The following is a 15,028-nucleotide window of genomic DNA, read 5'->3' on the forward strand; positions in this document are numbered from 1 at the left end:
TTTGGAGCTGGGCCCAGGAAGAAGATCCATGGAAACTCGAGAAAGAATGTCAATACTTTTATTCCATTATAATCTCAGCTCTCTTAAATTCCTATTTCTTGATCATTTTAATAATTAGTATTGCTGCTGTTCTTCAGTTGCTAAGTTGTGTCCGACTCTTTGCGACCCCATGGACTGTAGCACGCCAGGCTTCCCTGTCCTTCACTATCTCCCGGAGTGTGCTCAAACACATGTCCATTGAGTCAGTGATGCCATCCAACCATCTCATCCTCTGTCTTCCCCTTCTCCTCGTCCCTCAAACTTTCCCAGCATCAGGGTCTTTTTCTAATAAGTCAGTTCTTCGCATCAGGTGGCCAAAGTATTGGGGCTTCAGCTTCAGCATCAGTCCTTCCAATGAATATTCAGGACTGACTTCCTTTAGGATGGACTGGTTGGATCTCCTTGCAGTCCAAGGGACTCCCAAGAGTCTTCTCCAACACCACAGTTCAAGAGCATCAATTCTTTGGTGCTCAGCCTTCTTCATGGTCCAACTCTTACATTCATACACAACTACTGGAAAAACCATAGCTTGACTAGACGGACCTTTGTTGGCAAAGTGATGTCTCTGCTTTATAATACACTGTCTAGGTTGGTCATAGCTTTTCTTCCAACGAGCAAGCCCCTTTTAATTTCACAGCTGCAGTCACCATCCACAGTGATTTTGGAGCCCAAGAAAATGAAATCTGACACTTGCCACTTTTCCCCCATCTATTTGCCATAAAGTAATGGGACTGGATGCCATAAAGCAATGGGACTGCGTGCCATAATCTTCGTTTTTTGAATATTGAGTTTTAAGCCACTTTTTTCACAATAAGAGACAATAAGAGAGGGATTTCCCTGGTAGTCCAGTGGCTAAGACTAACTTCCAATGCAGAGGGCCCAGGTTTAATCTCTGGTCAGGGAGCTAAATTTCACATGCCACAGCTAAAGATCCTGCATGCCACAGTAAGTGCACAACGAACAAAACCAGTTTATTCACATGCATGCAGGTACTTCTTTGGTCCACAGCGTGTGTGCGCGTGCACACTGCACACACATCTCCGCACACTGGGAGAGAGGGCTGCACAACAGTCGCTCCCTGCAGTGTGGGGGACACGACACTGGGCTCCCCACCTCTGAGTCTCAGGGCCAGGTGCTCCTGACCTGAAGCTCCTCTGAGCACACACACTGCTGTGACTGAGACCTCACAGTTCAGAAGCAGCCTCTGGAGCCGGGCACCACAGCGAGAGGGCTTCCAAGGGTCCACCTGCGGTGCAGAGGGAAAAACACTCCCGCCTGCCCAGGGATGGGCAGCCCCTGAGACCCCTGGGCAACGACAGGGTCAGGGCAGCACGGACGCCAGGCTGCCTCCACGTCGGAACATCACGCACGCCGGCCACCCAAGCTGCCTCCTCGCAGCCCAAGCGCCGTTCAGCTCCCTAGAGCCCTCCCTACACCCTCAGCAGGAGCCGGGAAGACGGGCTCTTCGCGGCCTCTTCCTGAGGTGGCTCCCAGTACTCGGAGCCCCTCCTCTGGGACACAACCAGGACTCAGGGACAGAAGGGGCACAGCCAGAGCGGGGCCGAGGCGCGGACACCCCGTGCCCGCTTCCTGCTGCACAGGGACCCTCGTCCACCCAGCGCTGCCCTGCCCACCACCAGCTCACACCTCACACCAGACGCAGGGTGGGCTGAATTACTTACTTGAAATTCACTGTCTTTCTGAGCTTGTTCGGATCCCTCCTTATTACAGGACCGCTACGAACGAGAAAAAGCAAACACTTCCGGTGAAATGGGGAACGCTGAGCAGGCACTCACTCAGCAACCATCAGAACAGTCAGGGTGCACAAGACATCACAGATCTTTAAACAAGGGTTTCTTGCACAGTCTAAAGCACCACCAGAGTCCCACACTCGGACCAACACCTGAGGAAGCGCCTCACGGCTTTAGGAGAAAAGGGAGGCGCTGTGGGGTCCGCACAGCCGCCACCTCACCACCACCCTGGTACCTTTTACAATTTCATCGCTGGAGGAAAGTCAGCGGAGGGAGCTTCCCGTGGGCACCCGGCCGGCTCACCGGTTTAGCCAGGTGGGTCTTTCGAGGCAGCAGCGGCCCAGGAAGACACTGTCCCACAAGGCCGGGGGCACGAGGCCCGTGGCCACCGACGGTCAGCACTGGGTGGACGAGGGTGCCCCGTGCGGGGAGGCCTGCTGGTCGGGCCACCACTAGCTCAGCGTGGAGTCTTCTCCACCCAAGAGAGGCCCGAGCCAATTTAATACAGGCCCGAAACTTACTTCATCTGTTAACGTATTGAGAGAGACTTCTACACCCCTTTCCTCAATGAAATTGCAAGTGAGCGGTAACCAGGAGTCTGTCAGGAACGCACCCGGAGCCTGACCTTCCACAAGCTGCTGTCTGCCCGCTTCGGCCCCTCACGGCAGATCTGAGCCCTTAAAAGCAACCCCCACCCAAGTGCTCTAAAACCTTCACACGGTGTTTAATCGGGAGACAGGGGGAAGCAAGGGAGGAACTTACGTGTCCTGTCAAAGTTTATACTCAAATACTGCCCCTAGAAAGATGTTCTTTAATTTATTAAACTAAGTCTGCTTAAGTCAGACACGGAGGCCCATAAAGGAAGCTCTTACAGAAGTTTAAGGTAAAAGATTCTTGAACATCGCATGAAAAACATACCTTTCCATTCCACAGCTTTATCAAAAATACCTGTACCAAGGGTAGAAAGTGTGGACAGGAAAAAAAAAATGCCACGTTAAGCACCACCAGCTACTCTAGCACCATTCAAAACACCTAGCCATACAGAGCGACCACTCCCATCCATCAACAGGGAAATAATCTCCCACAGACATTTTAATGTATGTTCTGTACAAACAGTATATGTTCCAGCTTACTCAATATAAAAAGTAAACAAAACAATGTTCATATGAAGTTATCTGCAAAGACTTGCACTTATACGTACTTGGTAATATCTTTAGCTCACAGTGAGTGCACTCTGTACAAAGTGCAGCAAGCACAAATGGGGGATATATGCGATTTTCTTTTGTGTAATCTGCACTTCTCTGATGGAAAGATGTTACAGGTTAAATCCCGTTACAATGAAACCTACAAAATGAAAATATAGAGAGACAGTTTTTTACTCTTGCTGATGGCTTGACGCGGGGCGGGACAAACCCTAGGGAGGAGGAGTAGGTACTCACTCCTTCCCTAAGTGCAAAACGCCCTCCTGACTGCAGCGTGGCCTCAGCCCTACACTCCAGCGTCCCCTCCCCGGTGGCCCACAAATTCCTAATGAACAGGGACTCCACCTTTTCTTTACTGTTGGTCTTTCCCAACAAATCCTGGTGCTCACAACACTTTGTGGATGGCAGGACTAAATAAACACTCCTGCACCATGAAGCTCAAGGAGCGACCAAGGGCGATGGAGCCTGGCGAGGGGAGACCCAGGTCTGTGACCCCAGAAGTGGGGAGACGGGCTACAGCATTGGGTAGGATACCCAGGGGGCCACAATGCCCCCCAAAGATTAAATTCTTGTGCTTTCTCTCCCCAAAGGACACTAAGAACAGAACAAGTTCTATGATCTGATATTCTACATATTGTTACTTCATAGGAAGAGACAAATAAGGAATTTGGAGACACCACTGAGGTCTGCAGTAACGGGATTTGACCTGTACACCCTTCTAGACAACTGTGGTTATTTCTATGCTGTTATTACCTGAACTGTATCTTCTTAGGGAGATACAGTTAAGGGGTTATTGAGCCAACACAAGTCCCTCTCCCTTGCCTAATGGTGCTTTCAACAACAGCCAGTCACCTCATCTGAGTTACCAATTGTCTTAGTTCCCAAGGCCATTTCTTTTTAACAAAGTAGCGTCATTAGGTAGAAGTAAGTTCTATGAATACTTTCGCCATCCGCCCACTCCATTCTGCCCGCTGTGAATCACTACCCACCCCCCCATCATAGCACCATCAGGAAGGCAAGACGGACTTCTGTCACACCCAGCCCTCTGTTCCGTTTCCTCAGTACAGAATGCTCAGAATCCCTCGATCTTGCAGGTAAGAAGAGCAGGAAATCAAAACTCAAGCAGGCTAAATATTCACAGAAAAGTGAGGGAAGTGGCCTCCCGCAGAGAGAGCTACCGAAAAAGAGGCCTTTCTGCCCAGGGAGAAAGGAAGTAAAACTTAACTTGGAATCTCTGGGATTTTATTTCAGAGGCACAGACTTAATCAAAGCAGATATTAAAATACAATATACAGATATTTAACATGACTCTGAGTTCTTCACCAACTAGCTTGTACATTAATAAAAATTAGCTTTCATTAAGTTATAAAATAAAGGTGAGTTTTAACATTTATTAGAAATATGGACACTAACTCATTATTTAATATTAAATAATTGTTTTAAAATTTTCATTTTTGACACTATTGTGGTCATGTGTTTAAAATCAGCTTACATGAGTACAGACTGAAACCTGCATGCAAGAAATACTATGAAATCTGGAAGAACCCTAGAGAACAAGTGAGGGTAAAGACAAAAGAAAGCTGGGCAGAGACACAGACGAATATTGGGCAGCTGGGGTTCGCTACGCTCTTCTGGTCTACTTCTATATGCATCTGAAATTCTCCATAATAAAATGTTTTTTAAAATAAACACTGAAACCTAAGAAGTCAGAATGCACCAGATATGCTAAAGAATACACCCAACTCTAGGAATAAAACGAAAAACTCCTGAATTGTACACTTAAATAAGTGAATTGTGTGCTACAAAGAGAGAAGATATCCAATGATAATAAAAATACACTGTCACCGGTTTCCTGACGTCTTTCTTGTTCTTTTCTTCCTAGTTTGGGCTTGGTTTTCAAGAGAATCTACAAGTATTCATTATAATCTAAGTATTCATCAGCGCTGCTATAGGAAACAGGCTAACAGGACAGTAATAAAAAAGGGGGTGTGGTTTACATTTTGTTTTAAAGTCATAGAAGAATTTAAAAGCTGAAACAGAATTTTGGTTGGCCAAGCACCTCTAAATTTAAAACCTAAATTCCTAAATGCCTAAACACTATTGGCTAGGTAATAAGATGAGACCAAACTGGACTGTGACTTTTCACTTTACATACACCTATACTTAGAAAGTATTTAAAGGTATGCTATTTCTACAGGAAATATATTTGGTACAAGGTTTCAAATGTTACTCTTCTGACGAAATTGCATTTAAAGGATTTCATACTTTAAAGACTGTGAAGAAAGTAAGTAACCTAATATTCCACACTATAACAGGGTTATTTCTTTACATTTTTTTAAGCCAAATAAACTCTCATTGCTCAGGCAGTTGTTAATAAAAGATTCTGCTAATGATGAGGGAACTAGTTTAACGATTACACTACTTTAATAAAGCCACATTTGCTGGATAAACAAAAGCAGCATCTGTATTTTCCCTGGTCTGTGATGTGTGGCTGTGTGTGTAAATAGAGGGGCATACAGCTACTTCAATATCATGTGTAAAATCTGAAACATTTTATCTTCACAGTGCATTTAAAGACCCACTATTGCATTAGCTGCTTGTGGGGCAGGTTGGGGAAAATTGATGAACCAACTGAGAAAGAAGAGTGACACGTCATCCCTAGTATACTAAGCTGGAAATGCTGTTTAAAATCAAATCATCAATTACAGATAATGTCAGAAGGAGGAGGTTGTACCATGTTAAATATGATGGTGGCTACAGAGATAAAAAGATACAAACGGGAATCTACACACAATAAGGGCAAGGATCATTCACCTATTGTCTCTTTTAAAAGCTCGTATAAAACAAAAGATTAAGTTGGCTGCAGCCTTTTAATAAAAGAGCTTTGGGATCCATAAATGAGTAATTAAGAAAGAATAAGCCAAATGTTAGCTAGACTCAGCTTCCAGGGCATCTAAGACTCAGTCTGGGAACACCTTCCCTCTCTCCACTAACCAGAGGGTCTCCTGCTGAACTGCACCCCAAGGGACTCCGGGCTACCAGGGTTCACCCTGGGCTTCCTGCCCACCTGCCTGTGGTTCTGAAGGTGACTCAGCGCAGAGAAGAGGTTCTCAATGTCGGGGCTACACCTGTTGCCACCCCTGTTAGCCAAGGTGGCAGGAATGCACAGCAGGGATGGGGCTCTTCAGTAACCTTTTGCAGTATGTCTTCTCCTCAATATCATGGACCCTAACCTTCCTGCTTCCTGATTTCTATGAAAACATTCTGTATTTATTGCTCTTACGGCCTCTTCCACCATCTTCTGAAAATATTTTACAGAACACATTAAAATGTGAGGTGACAATGAAGTGACCTAAAGTGTAGCTTGTGTGATTATCTAGTGAACACACAGGGACAGTGAGAACTGAAATCGATAAAGATTTCCAACATTTCACTGGGGTCTCTAGAGTGTGTTCCATCTACTCAAGGACCTATCTAAAACAGTCTGATCCCACTGAACTCTGCAAAACCAGATGATGTGACAAATATGGAGAGGAGAGTAGAACTTCTTAAAGGCTCCAGGCAGACGTGAACTAGGAGGAAGACAGGTGAGTGCAAGGCCAGGTGAAGACGGTGGCTTTCCGAAGGTGACTTTCTCAAAACTGAGGTCTGATCCCAGGTGACCTGCTGCCCCAGGGCTCTGACGGCTTTGGGTTCCTCCGGCACGAGCACCCCAAGGTTGACCTGCAGGCAGCACGTTCCCAGGAACAGATCCTGTGTGTCCTCCCACGTCAGAGCAGCACTGCTGAGCTTCGTAAAGGCCCGGGGCGGGGAGAAGGACACTACATGATAAGGGCAGAGAAGAAAGCTTCCAACTCCAACCACAATATCAGTATGTACATGGCATTTCCTGAAGGCTGAAAATGGCATGAGAGAAGCAGCAGCTGAATATTAGGAATGAATTTTCAAGCTGAGGCCCATAAACGTCTATAATTACTAAATGTTTGTCATTTTCTACTGAGGAAACAGAAGAAAGGGATCTGATTTGCCTGGGACTGAAAAAAAAAAGCAACCACCCCAAAGTGATATATTCAAATACATAGCATTCTGAAACCTTAATTACTGTAGCTTTTTAAGCAAGCACAAACTGTAGCTGGTGCTACTTAACAAAAGCATTACAACTTTGTTTTTTTTTTTTAAAAAAACATTTCTTGAAACCAAGAACTAAAAGAAAGAAATGAAAGCTGTAGAGAACGCTCCAACTTCAGAGGACTCATACTATACCGTGAATCGTGTCTGTCACCTGGAAACCAGTGCTCCAGGCACGATCGCATGGGCAGCCTGCAGCAGAGAACACATGCACATACAGCTAAAGTCGTACATTCCCCCACGCCCCTCACACCACCCAACGCAAAGACATGCCTTCCCGGGAGGGCGGGCTGCAGTCGCACCAGCGTTCCAGGGGCCAGACCTCTGTCCTGGCTTCATGCTATAAACCCCAAACACTTAAGACCAGCAAGACAAAAGACACTTTGCATATGTCAAAATTAGACAAAGTAGCCTGTGGTTTATTTCATTATCAAAAGAAGGCACCAAAGCAGGTATGGAAGGTGGTACCACGGTAGGGGGTAATTTGGCAACTGTCTTTGGAGAGGATTCATGGAAGAAATGCTAAGTGAGACCAGATGGGAACATGCAATACTAGAAAGATGCTTCACTTCCGGGAGGAAGGTTTTGACTGCTTTACAATAGATATAATTACACCATGCTCAACATAGAAGGGGAGTTTTTAAAAGTAGAGTAAATTAGGTCACAATGACCTAATACAATGAGAAAAAAAAAATCCAATGCGCCGTGTTCATCCGACGGGAACGTGAGCCCAGCCACTGGGGACTGAGCTGGGCTCTGCGTGAAGCGGGGCGGCCACCCCATCTTGGCTCCAGAGACAAGTGCTGCTCGCAGGCGGCTTCTCAGGAGGCCAGCAGTTTACTGCTGACTACCTGTGGGCGGCTCCGGACTTTATCGTGCCTGAATTTTCAATTAAGCTGGGGTTAAGACAGGGACAGTGACTTTTGGTTTTCTCGATTCAAAAAAGACTCTGCCCCAGACAGTGCTCTTTGAGTCCCTGAGACATATCTGCGTTGTGCCTTGATGCCTTTCATTTTATTATGGTTAGTACTCCAACAAGCACTAATATTAGCCTTCTATTACTCAGAGAACAAAAACAAAAGTTCCCCAGACAACACTCGAGAGATCTAGGGTGTGTTACAAACGTTCAGGCCCGTGAGGCTGTTGGGAAAGGCCAGGCCGAATCTCTCCATTCATGCAGAGAAGGGACCGGCTCCACACAGTCACTGTTCTGACAGAGGAGGGGACAAAGCCTCCTGAGACTTCCACCCACTGGCACAGGTCACATTAAAGGAACAATACGTACTGACATTTGTGTCTTCCACAATTCATGATAAATAAGCAAACTGGTTATTTGTAATCAGCCAAACTCGCTTCTGGGAAAAGGCTGCTGCTGGACGATGCAGAGCGCATGTTCCTTCCCAGAAACCAGAAAGGAAAAAAAATCATGTTACATTGGCAGCTGACGTCATCAGTTCAAGCTCTCTTCTAGCAATTATACCTCTTCCCACAATGGCAAAGACTAAACCAGGACTTCTCAAGGCTTCTACTCAGCTATCCTACCTGCTTTAGTTATGGTCGATTTTATGGTTAATTTCAGTTTCCATCGTCTATCCAGCTAAGGAGGATAACCTCCTTTTCATTAAATTTAGAGCTGGCCCATGGGAAATAGACACTAAATTCTACTGATGTACACTGTTTGAAGATCAGACTAATATGTTTATGTTTAATAATCTCCTACAAACAATATTGTGAGGTGTGGCAGTTCTTCAAACTGTGTGTCTGATCTTGTTTCATTCTCAAAAGGGCCCATTTTCCTCTTGTCCAATGCAGGACTTTCATGCGCCCCTAAAATTAACATGAATCCTGAACAGAACCTCCAGGGTTCAGCTGGGAAGTCTGCTTCTGATTCATCTCGTGGAGAAATGGGGGCTGGCAGAGACAGCTGTGTGGGGACAGAACTGTCGGCCTTAAACACGCCAGGAGGCTTCACCTTGGACATCTATTGTTTAGCCCGTGGTGAGCTGCACCAGAAAGTATCTCAGGGCTGCTATGGAAACAAGGTCAGACATCTCGCAATACCAAGATGAAGAATGAGAAAGTCGAGAAGCATCTTATTATTTTAAACCAAGTTACTTGTGAATGACTGTAAATGCAAATTTTAAAAGTACTATTGAATATTCAATTCTCACAGAGGTAAAAAGTCCCAGAGCTGAAAACAAGGAGGAAAAAGGGAAAGAAGGGATGTGTGAAACTCAACCAGGCTCTCATGTTATTAAGCCAAACAGCTAAACATTGAGAAAATATTACATAAGCTGATCATCACATGCTGTCATGATTTGTCATGTTTCAAGGAAGAAGCTTATTCTAACCCAGCTTGACGGATGTGAAAACTGCATTTATATATGGCCAATGCAGGAAATACCATAAATGCACACACATGTATAGGGACATGTGTGTGCTTCCCTCTAAGGCAGAGCAAAAAATGAGGCAAGCATGACGTATGTGTTGTATGATATTTCTGTCTTTAATCCATGTATTCATGAAAGTAATGTGACTTATTATTTGGGTTCCATATTTGCTCAGCCACATCTCTTAATGAATGCAAATCCTGACAAGTTACTATCAATTCTGGCCATTTTTTTAGTTATGATGGGAATATAACCTGTAGATTATAAATACTCCTCCCCCCATAGGAGGCCAGATTCACTGCAAAGAGATGATCAGCAATATGACCCAGCAACAAAATAAGTAATAGACATTTTAAAATCTGACTTGAAAATATGAGAAGAGGAAGAACTCACATTTGTGGTCAAATCCTGGCCCCACGCCAGTCACCAGCTTTTAAAGCGCATGGCGCTGCACTTGGATAGTGTCTTACTGGCCGCTGAGTCTCCACACCTGACTCCCCACTCCTCCTCCCTCTTAAACAGAAGTACCTGCTCAGAGATCCTGAACTTCTCTCCCTCCTCGTGCTGCCCAAGTGTTCAACGGCCAGCAGGTGACAAGGGCCATTAACATCTGCAACTCTTAACTGGCAAGAGCCCCTGCCAAGCCCAGAAGAATGTGGGAACCAAAAATATTTGAGGCTGTAGTTTCACAGTTTTTACTAAGTTCAGACTTCAACAAAAAAAGTGTACTTGAACTAGGGGCTCAATCAAAAGTGTACTTGAACTTGAGTAATTACGTGAAAATACCGAGTCCCACCTAGAAAGCAAAGGAACAGGTCTTTTTCTAAGAAAAGCAAGTCTGTTGTCTCATGAATCAACTGTGAGGCCGTCAGACGCTTGCTCAGTACCCATCTCGTGAGCAACCTGTTTCCCTCTCTATCCGTGTGCTTTCAAGCATAGCTTCTGTGCTTCATCAGCAGATGCAGTTTTAGGAATGGAAACTGACAGCCTAGTAAAAATAGAACTGAGAAGCTAAATGCAGAGTGCTGCCCCCACCTCCCCCGTTAGAACTGCGTGTAGAACATGCTCTGATCCATTAGCTCAGTAAAAAGTCACATTCATTTTAAGTGGTGTCCATTATTCTCTATTTTTCTACTGAGTTACCCAATAATCTTTCTTTCCCTTTAAAAATAAATAGGGACAGAGAATTCTGTTAAATTCTATTTCCAGACATGTCTATTGCACTTAAGTACTGTAATGTAATAATTCTAAACTGCTAAAATTTCAAAAAAGGTAGAATATTAACTACAGATGATGAATCTTTATTTATTTCGGGAAAAGAAAATTTCGGGGTGCACAGGCTATACTGTAGCTGGCTTTCTCTAAGTTGCCCATCCTTAACATGGCACGCTCTAGAGTCGTGCTGGCCAACACAGCAGTCACCAACTACACGGGACCGTGTCCATTTAAATGAATTAAAATTAAATAAAGTTTAAAACCCCATTCTGTGGCTGCCCTTGCCACATTTCAAGTGTACCTAATGGCCACAGGTGGCTGGTGACCGGCGTCCTGGACAGCATGGATCAGTGTATCATCCCCTTCGGACAGGGCTCCGGGACCCCATCTGGCCCAGGGGGAGCACACAGTGCATGCTGAACACGCTTCCATTTAAGTTAAAACAGGAGCCTCAGGAATCAGAGGTAAATAACAGTCTTATTGCCTGCGATTCCAGGAGGTGGATATTAAGATATTTTTAAAGTGTTGCTTAAATGGAAGCATACAAAACAAATGAGCCGAAAGGAACTTCACTGTTACAGAAAGTCCTCAGGGGGGAAAAATGGCTGAAAGTTGATTTCATTAAAAGACCCAAAAGGACATAAATTGAATATTTCAAGAACTTCTCTGAGACTGCAACTTGATTAAATAAAACAACTGAAGCGCAGGGTCAGCGGGCAGGGCCGGGTGTCAGTCACTGTGAGAACCCGACTCCACGGCAGCCCAGGCTTCCTCAGACATGCAGGCTGGTTTCCAACCTCGGACCCTCACCCTCCGAGCCTGACAAGCCTAAGGGGAAGCTACCCAGTGGGAAGGTTTGGGCAATCATGAAAACTTTTTAAGCGAGTTAACACAAAGAACAGCAACTTTATTACTTCTAAACATATAATCGATTATCACAGATAATGGACATGACCTGCTTTTTAGACTGAGCTGAGAGAGACTAGTCTTAGGAAAAAAAACTAAGTGAGAAAACTAATTTTCCATTTCATGAGGATCAAAACGGGCCCTTCCGAGGAAGATTTAAATGGATATAAAAATTCTGCCATTGCAATATACACGCATTTATATGTGTGTTCAGTAAAATGATAAATTCATGTATAGGTTTTTTTTTTAATCCAGACATTTGTGATATAATTGGTTAAGACAATTCAACAAATAAGGCACTTTAACTGTGGCCATTAGGTACGCTTGAAATGTGGTAAGGGCAGCCACAGAATGGGGTTTTAAACTTTATTTAGATTAACTTTAATTTAGATTCAATTATTTAAGTCATATAAAAATTCAGAAAGATTAAAAATCTAACAAACTCAGTTTTAAAACAAATCTCAAAGGGAGGGACTTAATAAATTCAGCTTCACTGAGCTTGTTCCTTTGCACTGGGGTTACCCTGTAGCCCCTTTCTGACGATGCTAAACAAACCATACCTTCCCCACATTGGAACCTTACAACCTAAGTCTGAGTTGAAAACTTCAGTGTGGGGAAAATCTAGGCGTCAACAAAGCACTATTGCAGATTTGACCAACACTGTACTTTTTCTGGACATAAAAGTGGTATTTGTACTAGTTTGCTAACAAATAGTAAGACAGAATTCACTTGGAATAATAAAGAAAAAAACTCAGGGGTGCAGCCTGATTACAATAAAAGCTATGTTTTTAAATGATTCCCACAATACCACTAACACGTCTTAAATCTACTCCCCGGTAATCAGGACAAGAGGATGAGAACTGTGGCCAGGCCCCCTGCCCCGAGCAGCCAAGGGACTCACCATCTTCAGGATCGCCCCGTACAGCCGCAGGAGCACCTTCCGAGGCTCGTCTCCGACAGAGGCCAGGGTGTCGGGCAAGGAGCACTGGAACAACATGTTGCTGAGGCCACCTCTGTTGGAAACAAGAGCACCATAAGCAGCGGAAGCTGAGGGCGAGCCAGGTCACTCTTCTGGGGTAGCTATGGGCAAGAAGTCGGCTCCTGCCCACTATACCTGCCCTCACCTGAGTCTCCACTCAGTCTCTCAGGGCACTTGGAACCCAGATGAACTCCACAGTTCTCATATCAATTCCACATGCAAACTCCCCATCGGTCCTTCTAAGACAGCCATGAGGGAGGTTTTGTGGGTTTTTTTTTATTTTACTTGGAGGTAATTACTTTATAACATTGTGATAGCTTTGACATACATCGGCATGAGCTGGCCACAGGTGTGCCTGTGCCCCCACCCCCGCATCTGGAGCCCCATCAACGTGAGCTGGCCACAGGTGTGCCTGTGCCCCCGCCCCCGCATCTGGAGCCCCATCGACGTGAGCTGGCCACAGGTGTGCCCGTGCCCCCGCCCCCGCATCTGGAGCCCCATCGACGTGAGCTGGCCACAGGTGTGCCCGTGCCCCCGCCCCCGCATCTGGAGCCCCATCGACGTGAGCTGGCCACAGGTGTGCCCGTGCCCCCGCCCCCGCATCTGGAGCCCCATCGACGTGAGCTGGCCACAGGTGTGCCCGTGCCCCCGCCCCCGCATCTGGAGCCCCATCGACGTGAGCTGGCCACAGGTGTGCCCGTGCCCCCGCCCCCGCATCTGGAGCCCCATCGACGAGAGCTGGCCACAGGTGTGCCCGTGCCCCCGCCCCCGCATCTGGAGCCCCATCGACGTGAGCTGGCCACAGGTGTGCCCGTGCCCCCGCCCCCGCATCTGGAGCCCCATCGACGTGAGCTGGCCACAGGTGTGCCCGTGCCCCCGCCCCCGCATCTGGAGCCCCATCGACGTGAGCTGGCCACAGGTGTGCCCGTGCCCCCGCCCCCGCATCTGGAGCCCCATCGACGTGAGCTGGCCACAGGTGTGCCCGTGCCCCCGCCCCCGCATCTGGAGCCCCATCGACGAGAGCTGGCCACAGGTGTGCCCGTGCCCCCGCCCCCGCATCTGGAGCCCCATCGACGTGAGCTGGCCACAGGTGTGCCCGTGCCCCCGCCCCCGCATCTGGAGCCCCATCGACGTGAGCTGGCCACAGGTGTGCCCGTGCCCCCGCCCCCGCATCTGGAGCCCCATCGACGTGAGCTGGCCACAGGTGTGCCCGTGCCCCCGCCCCCGCATCTGGAGCCCCATCGACGTGAGCTGGCCACAGGTGTGCCCGTGCCCCCGCCCCCGCATCTGGAGCCCCATCGACGTGAGCTGGCCACAGGTGTGCCCGTGCCCCCGCCCCCGCATCTGGAGCCCCATCGACGTGAGCTGGCCACAGGTGTGCCCGTGCCCCCGCCCCCGCATCTGGAGCCCCATCGACGTGAGCTGGCCACAGGTGTGCCCGTGCCCCCGCCCCCGCATCTGGAGCCCCATCGACGTGAGCTGGCCACAGGTGTGCCCGTGCCCCCGCCCCCGCATCTGGAGCCCCATCGACGTGAGCTGGCCACAGGTGTGCCCGTGCCCCCGCCCCCGCATCTGGAGCCCCATCGACGTGAGCTGGCCACAGGTGTGCCCGTGCCCCCGCCCCCGCATCTGGAGCCCCATCGACGTGAGCTGGCCACAGGTGTGCCCGTGCCCCCGCCCCCGCATCTGGAGCCCCATCGACGTGAGCTGGCCACAGGTGTGCCCGTGCCCCCGCCCCCGCATCTGGAGCCCCATCGACGTGAGCTGGCCACAGGTGTGCCCGTGCCCCCGCCCCCGCATCTGGAGCCCCATCGACGTGAGCTGGCCACAGGTGTGCCCGTGCCCCCGCCCCCGCATCTGGAGCCCCATCGACGTGAGCTGGCCACAGGTGTGCCCGTGCCCCCGCCCCCGCATCTGGAGCCCCATCGACGTGAGCTGGCCACAGGTGTGCCCGTGCCCCCGCCCCCGCATCTGGAGCCCCATCGACGTGAGCTGGCCACAGGTGTGCCCGTGCCCCCGCCCCCGCATCTGGAGCCCCATCGACGTGAGCTGGCCACAGGTGTGCCCGTGCCCCCGCCCCCGCATCTGGAGCCCCATCGACGTGAGCTGGCCACAGGTGTGCCCGTGCCCCCGCCCCCGCATCTGGAGCCCCATCGACGTGAGCTGGCCACAGGTGTGCCCGTGCCCCCGCCCCCGCATCTGGAGCCCCATCGACGTGAGCTGGCCACAGGTGTGCCCGTGCCCCCGCCCCCGCATCTGGAGCCCCATCGACGTGAGCTGGCCACAGGTGTGCCCGTGCCCCCGCCCCCGCATCTGGAGCCCCATCGACGTGAGCTGGCCACAGGTGTGCCTGTGCCCCGCCCCCGCATCTGGAGCCCCATCGACGAGAGCTGGCCACAGGTGTGCCCGTGCCCCCGC

The 15,028-nt window shown here is 48.7% G+C and overlaps 1 protein-coding gene across 4 annotated transcripts in view; it reads right to left on the minus strand.

The window, feature by feature from the left end:
* CHKA (choline kinase alpha) overlaps positions 1-15,028 on the minus strand; it is a 59,479-nt gene that overhangs the window by 20,357 nt on the left and 24,094 nt on the right. For 2 of the 4 annotated variants that reach the window (XR_011484421.1, XM_070457748.1), the window contains exons 2-4: positions 12,533-12,644; positions 2,709-2,738; positions 1,722-1,775 (exon numbers count right to left, since the gene is read on the minus strand). Coding sequence is in view for 3 of the 4 variants with exons in the window: in XM_070457748.1 (XP_070313849.1) it covers positions 1,722-1,775; positions 2,709-2,738; positions 12,533-12,644 (196 nt within the window). In the remaining variant the exon portion in view is untranslated. The remainder of the gene's footprint in view (positions 1-1,721; positions 1,776-2,708; positions 2,739-12,532; positions 12,645-15,028) is intronic. The other 2 variants (XM_070457749.1, XM_070457750.1) reach the window with 2 other exon arrangements.

The sequence above is a fragment of the Odocoileus virginianus genome, chromosome 28 (genome assembly GCF_023699985.2).
Source record: "Odocoileus virginianus isolate 20LAN1187 ecotype Illinois chromosome 28, Ovbor_1.2, whole genome shotgun sequence".
In the NCBI taxonomy this organism is placed as follows: Eukaryota; Metazoa; Chordata; class Mammalia; order Artiodactyla; family Cervidae; genus Odocoileus; species Odocoileus virginianus.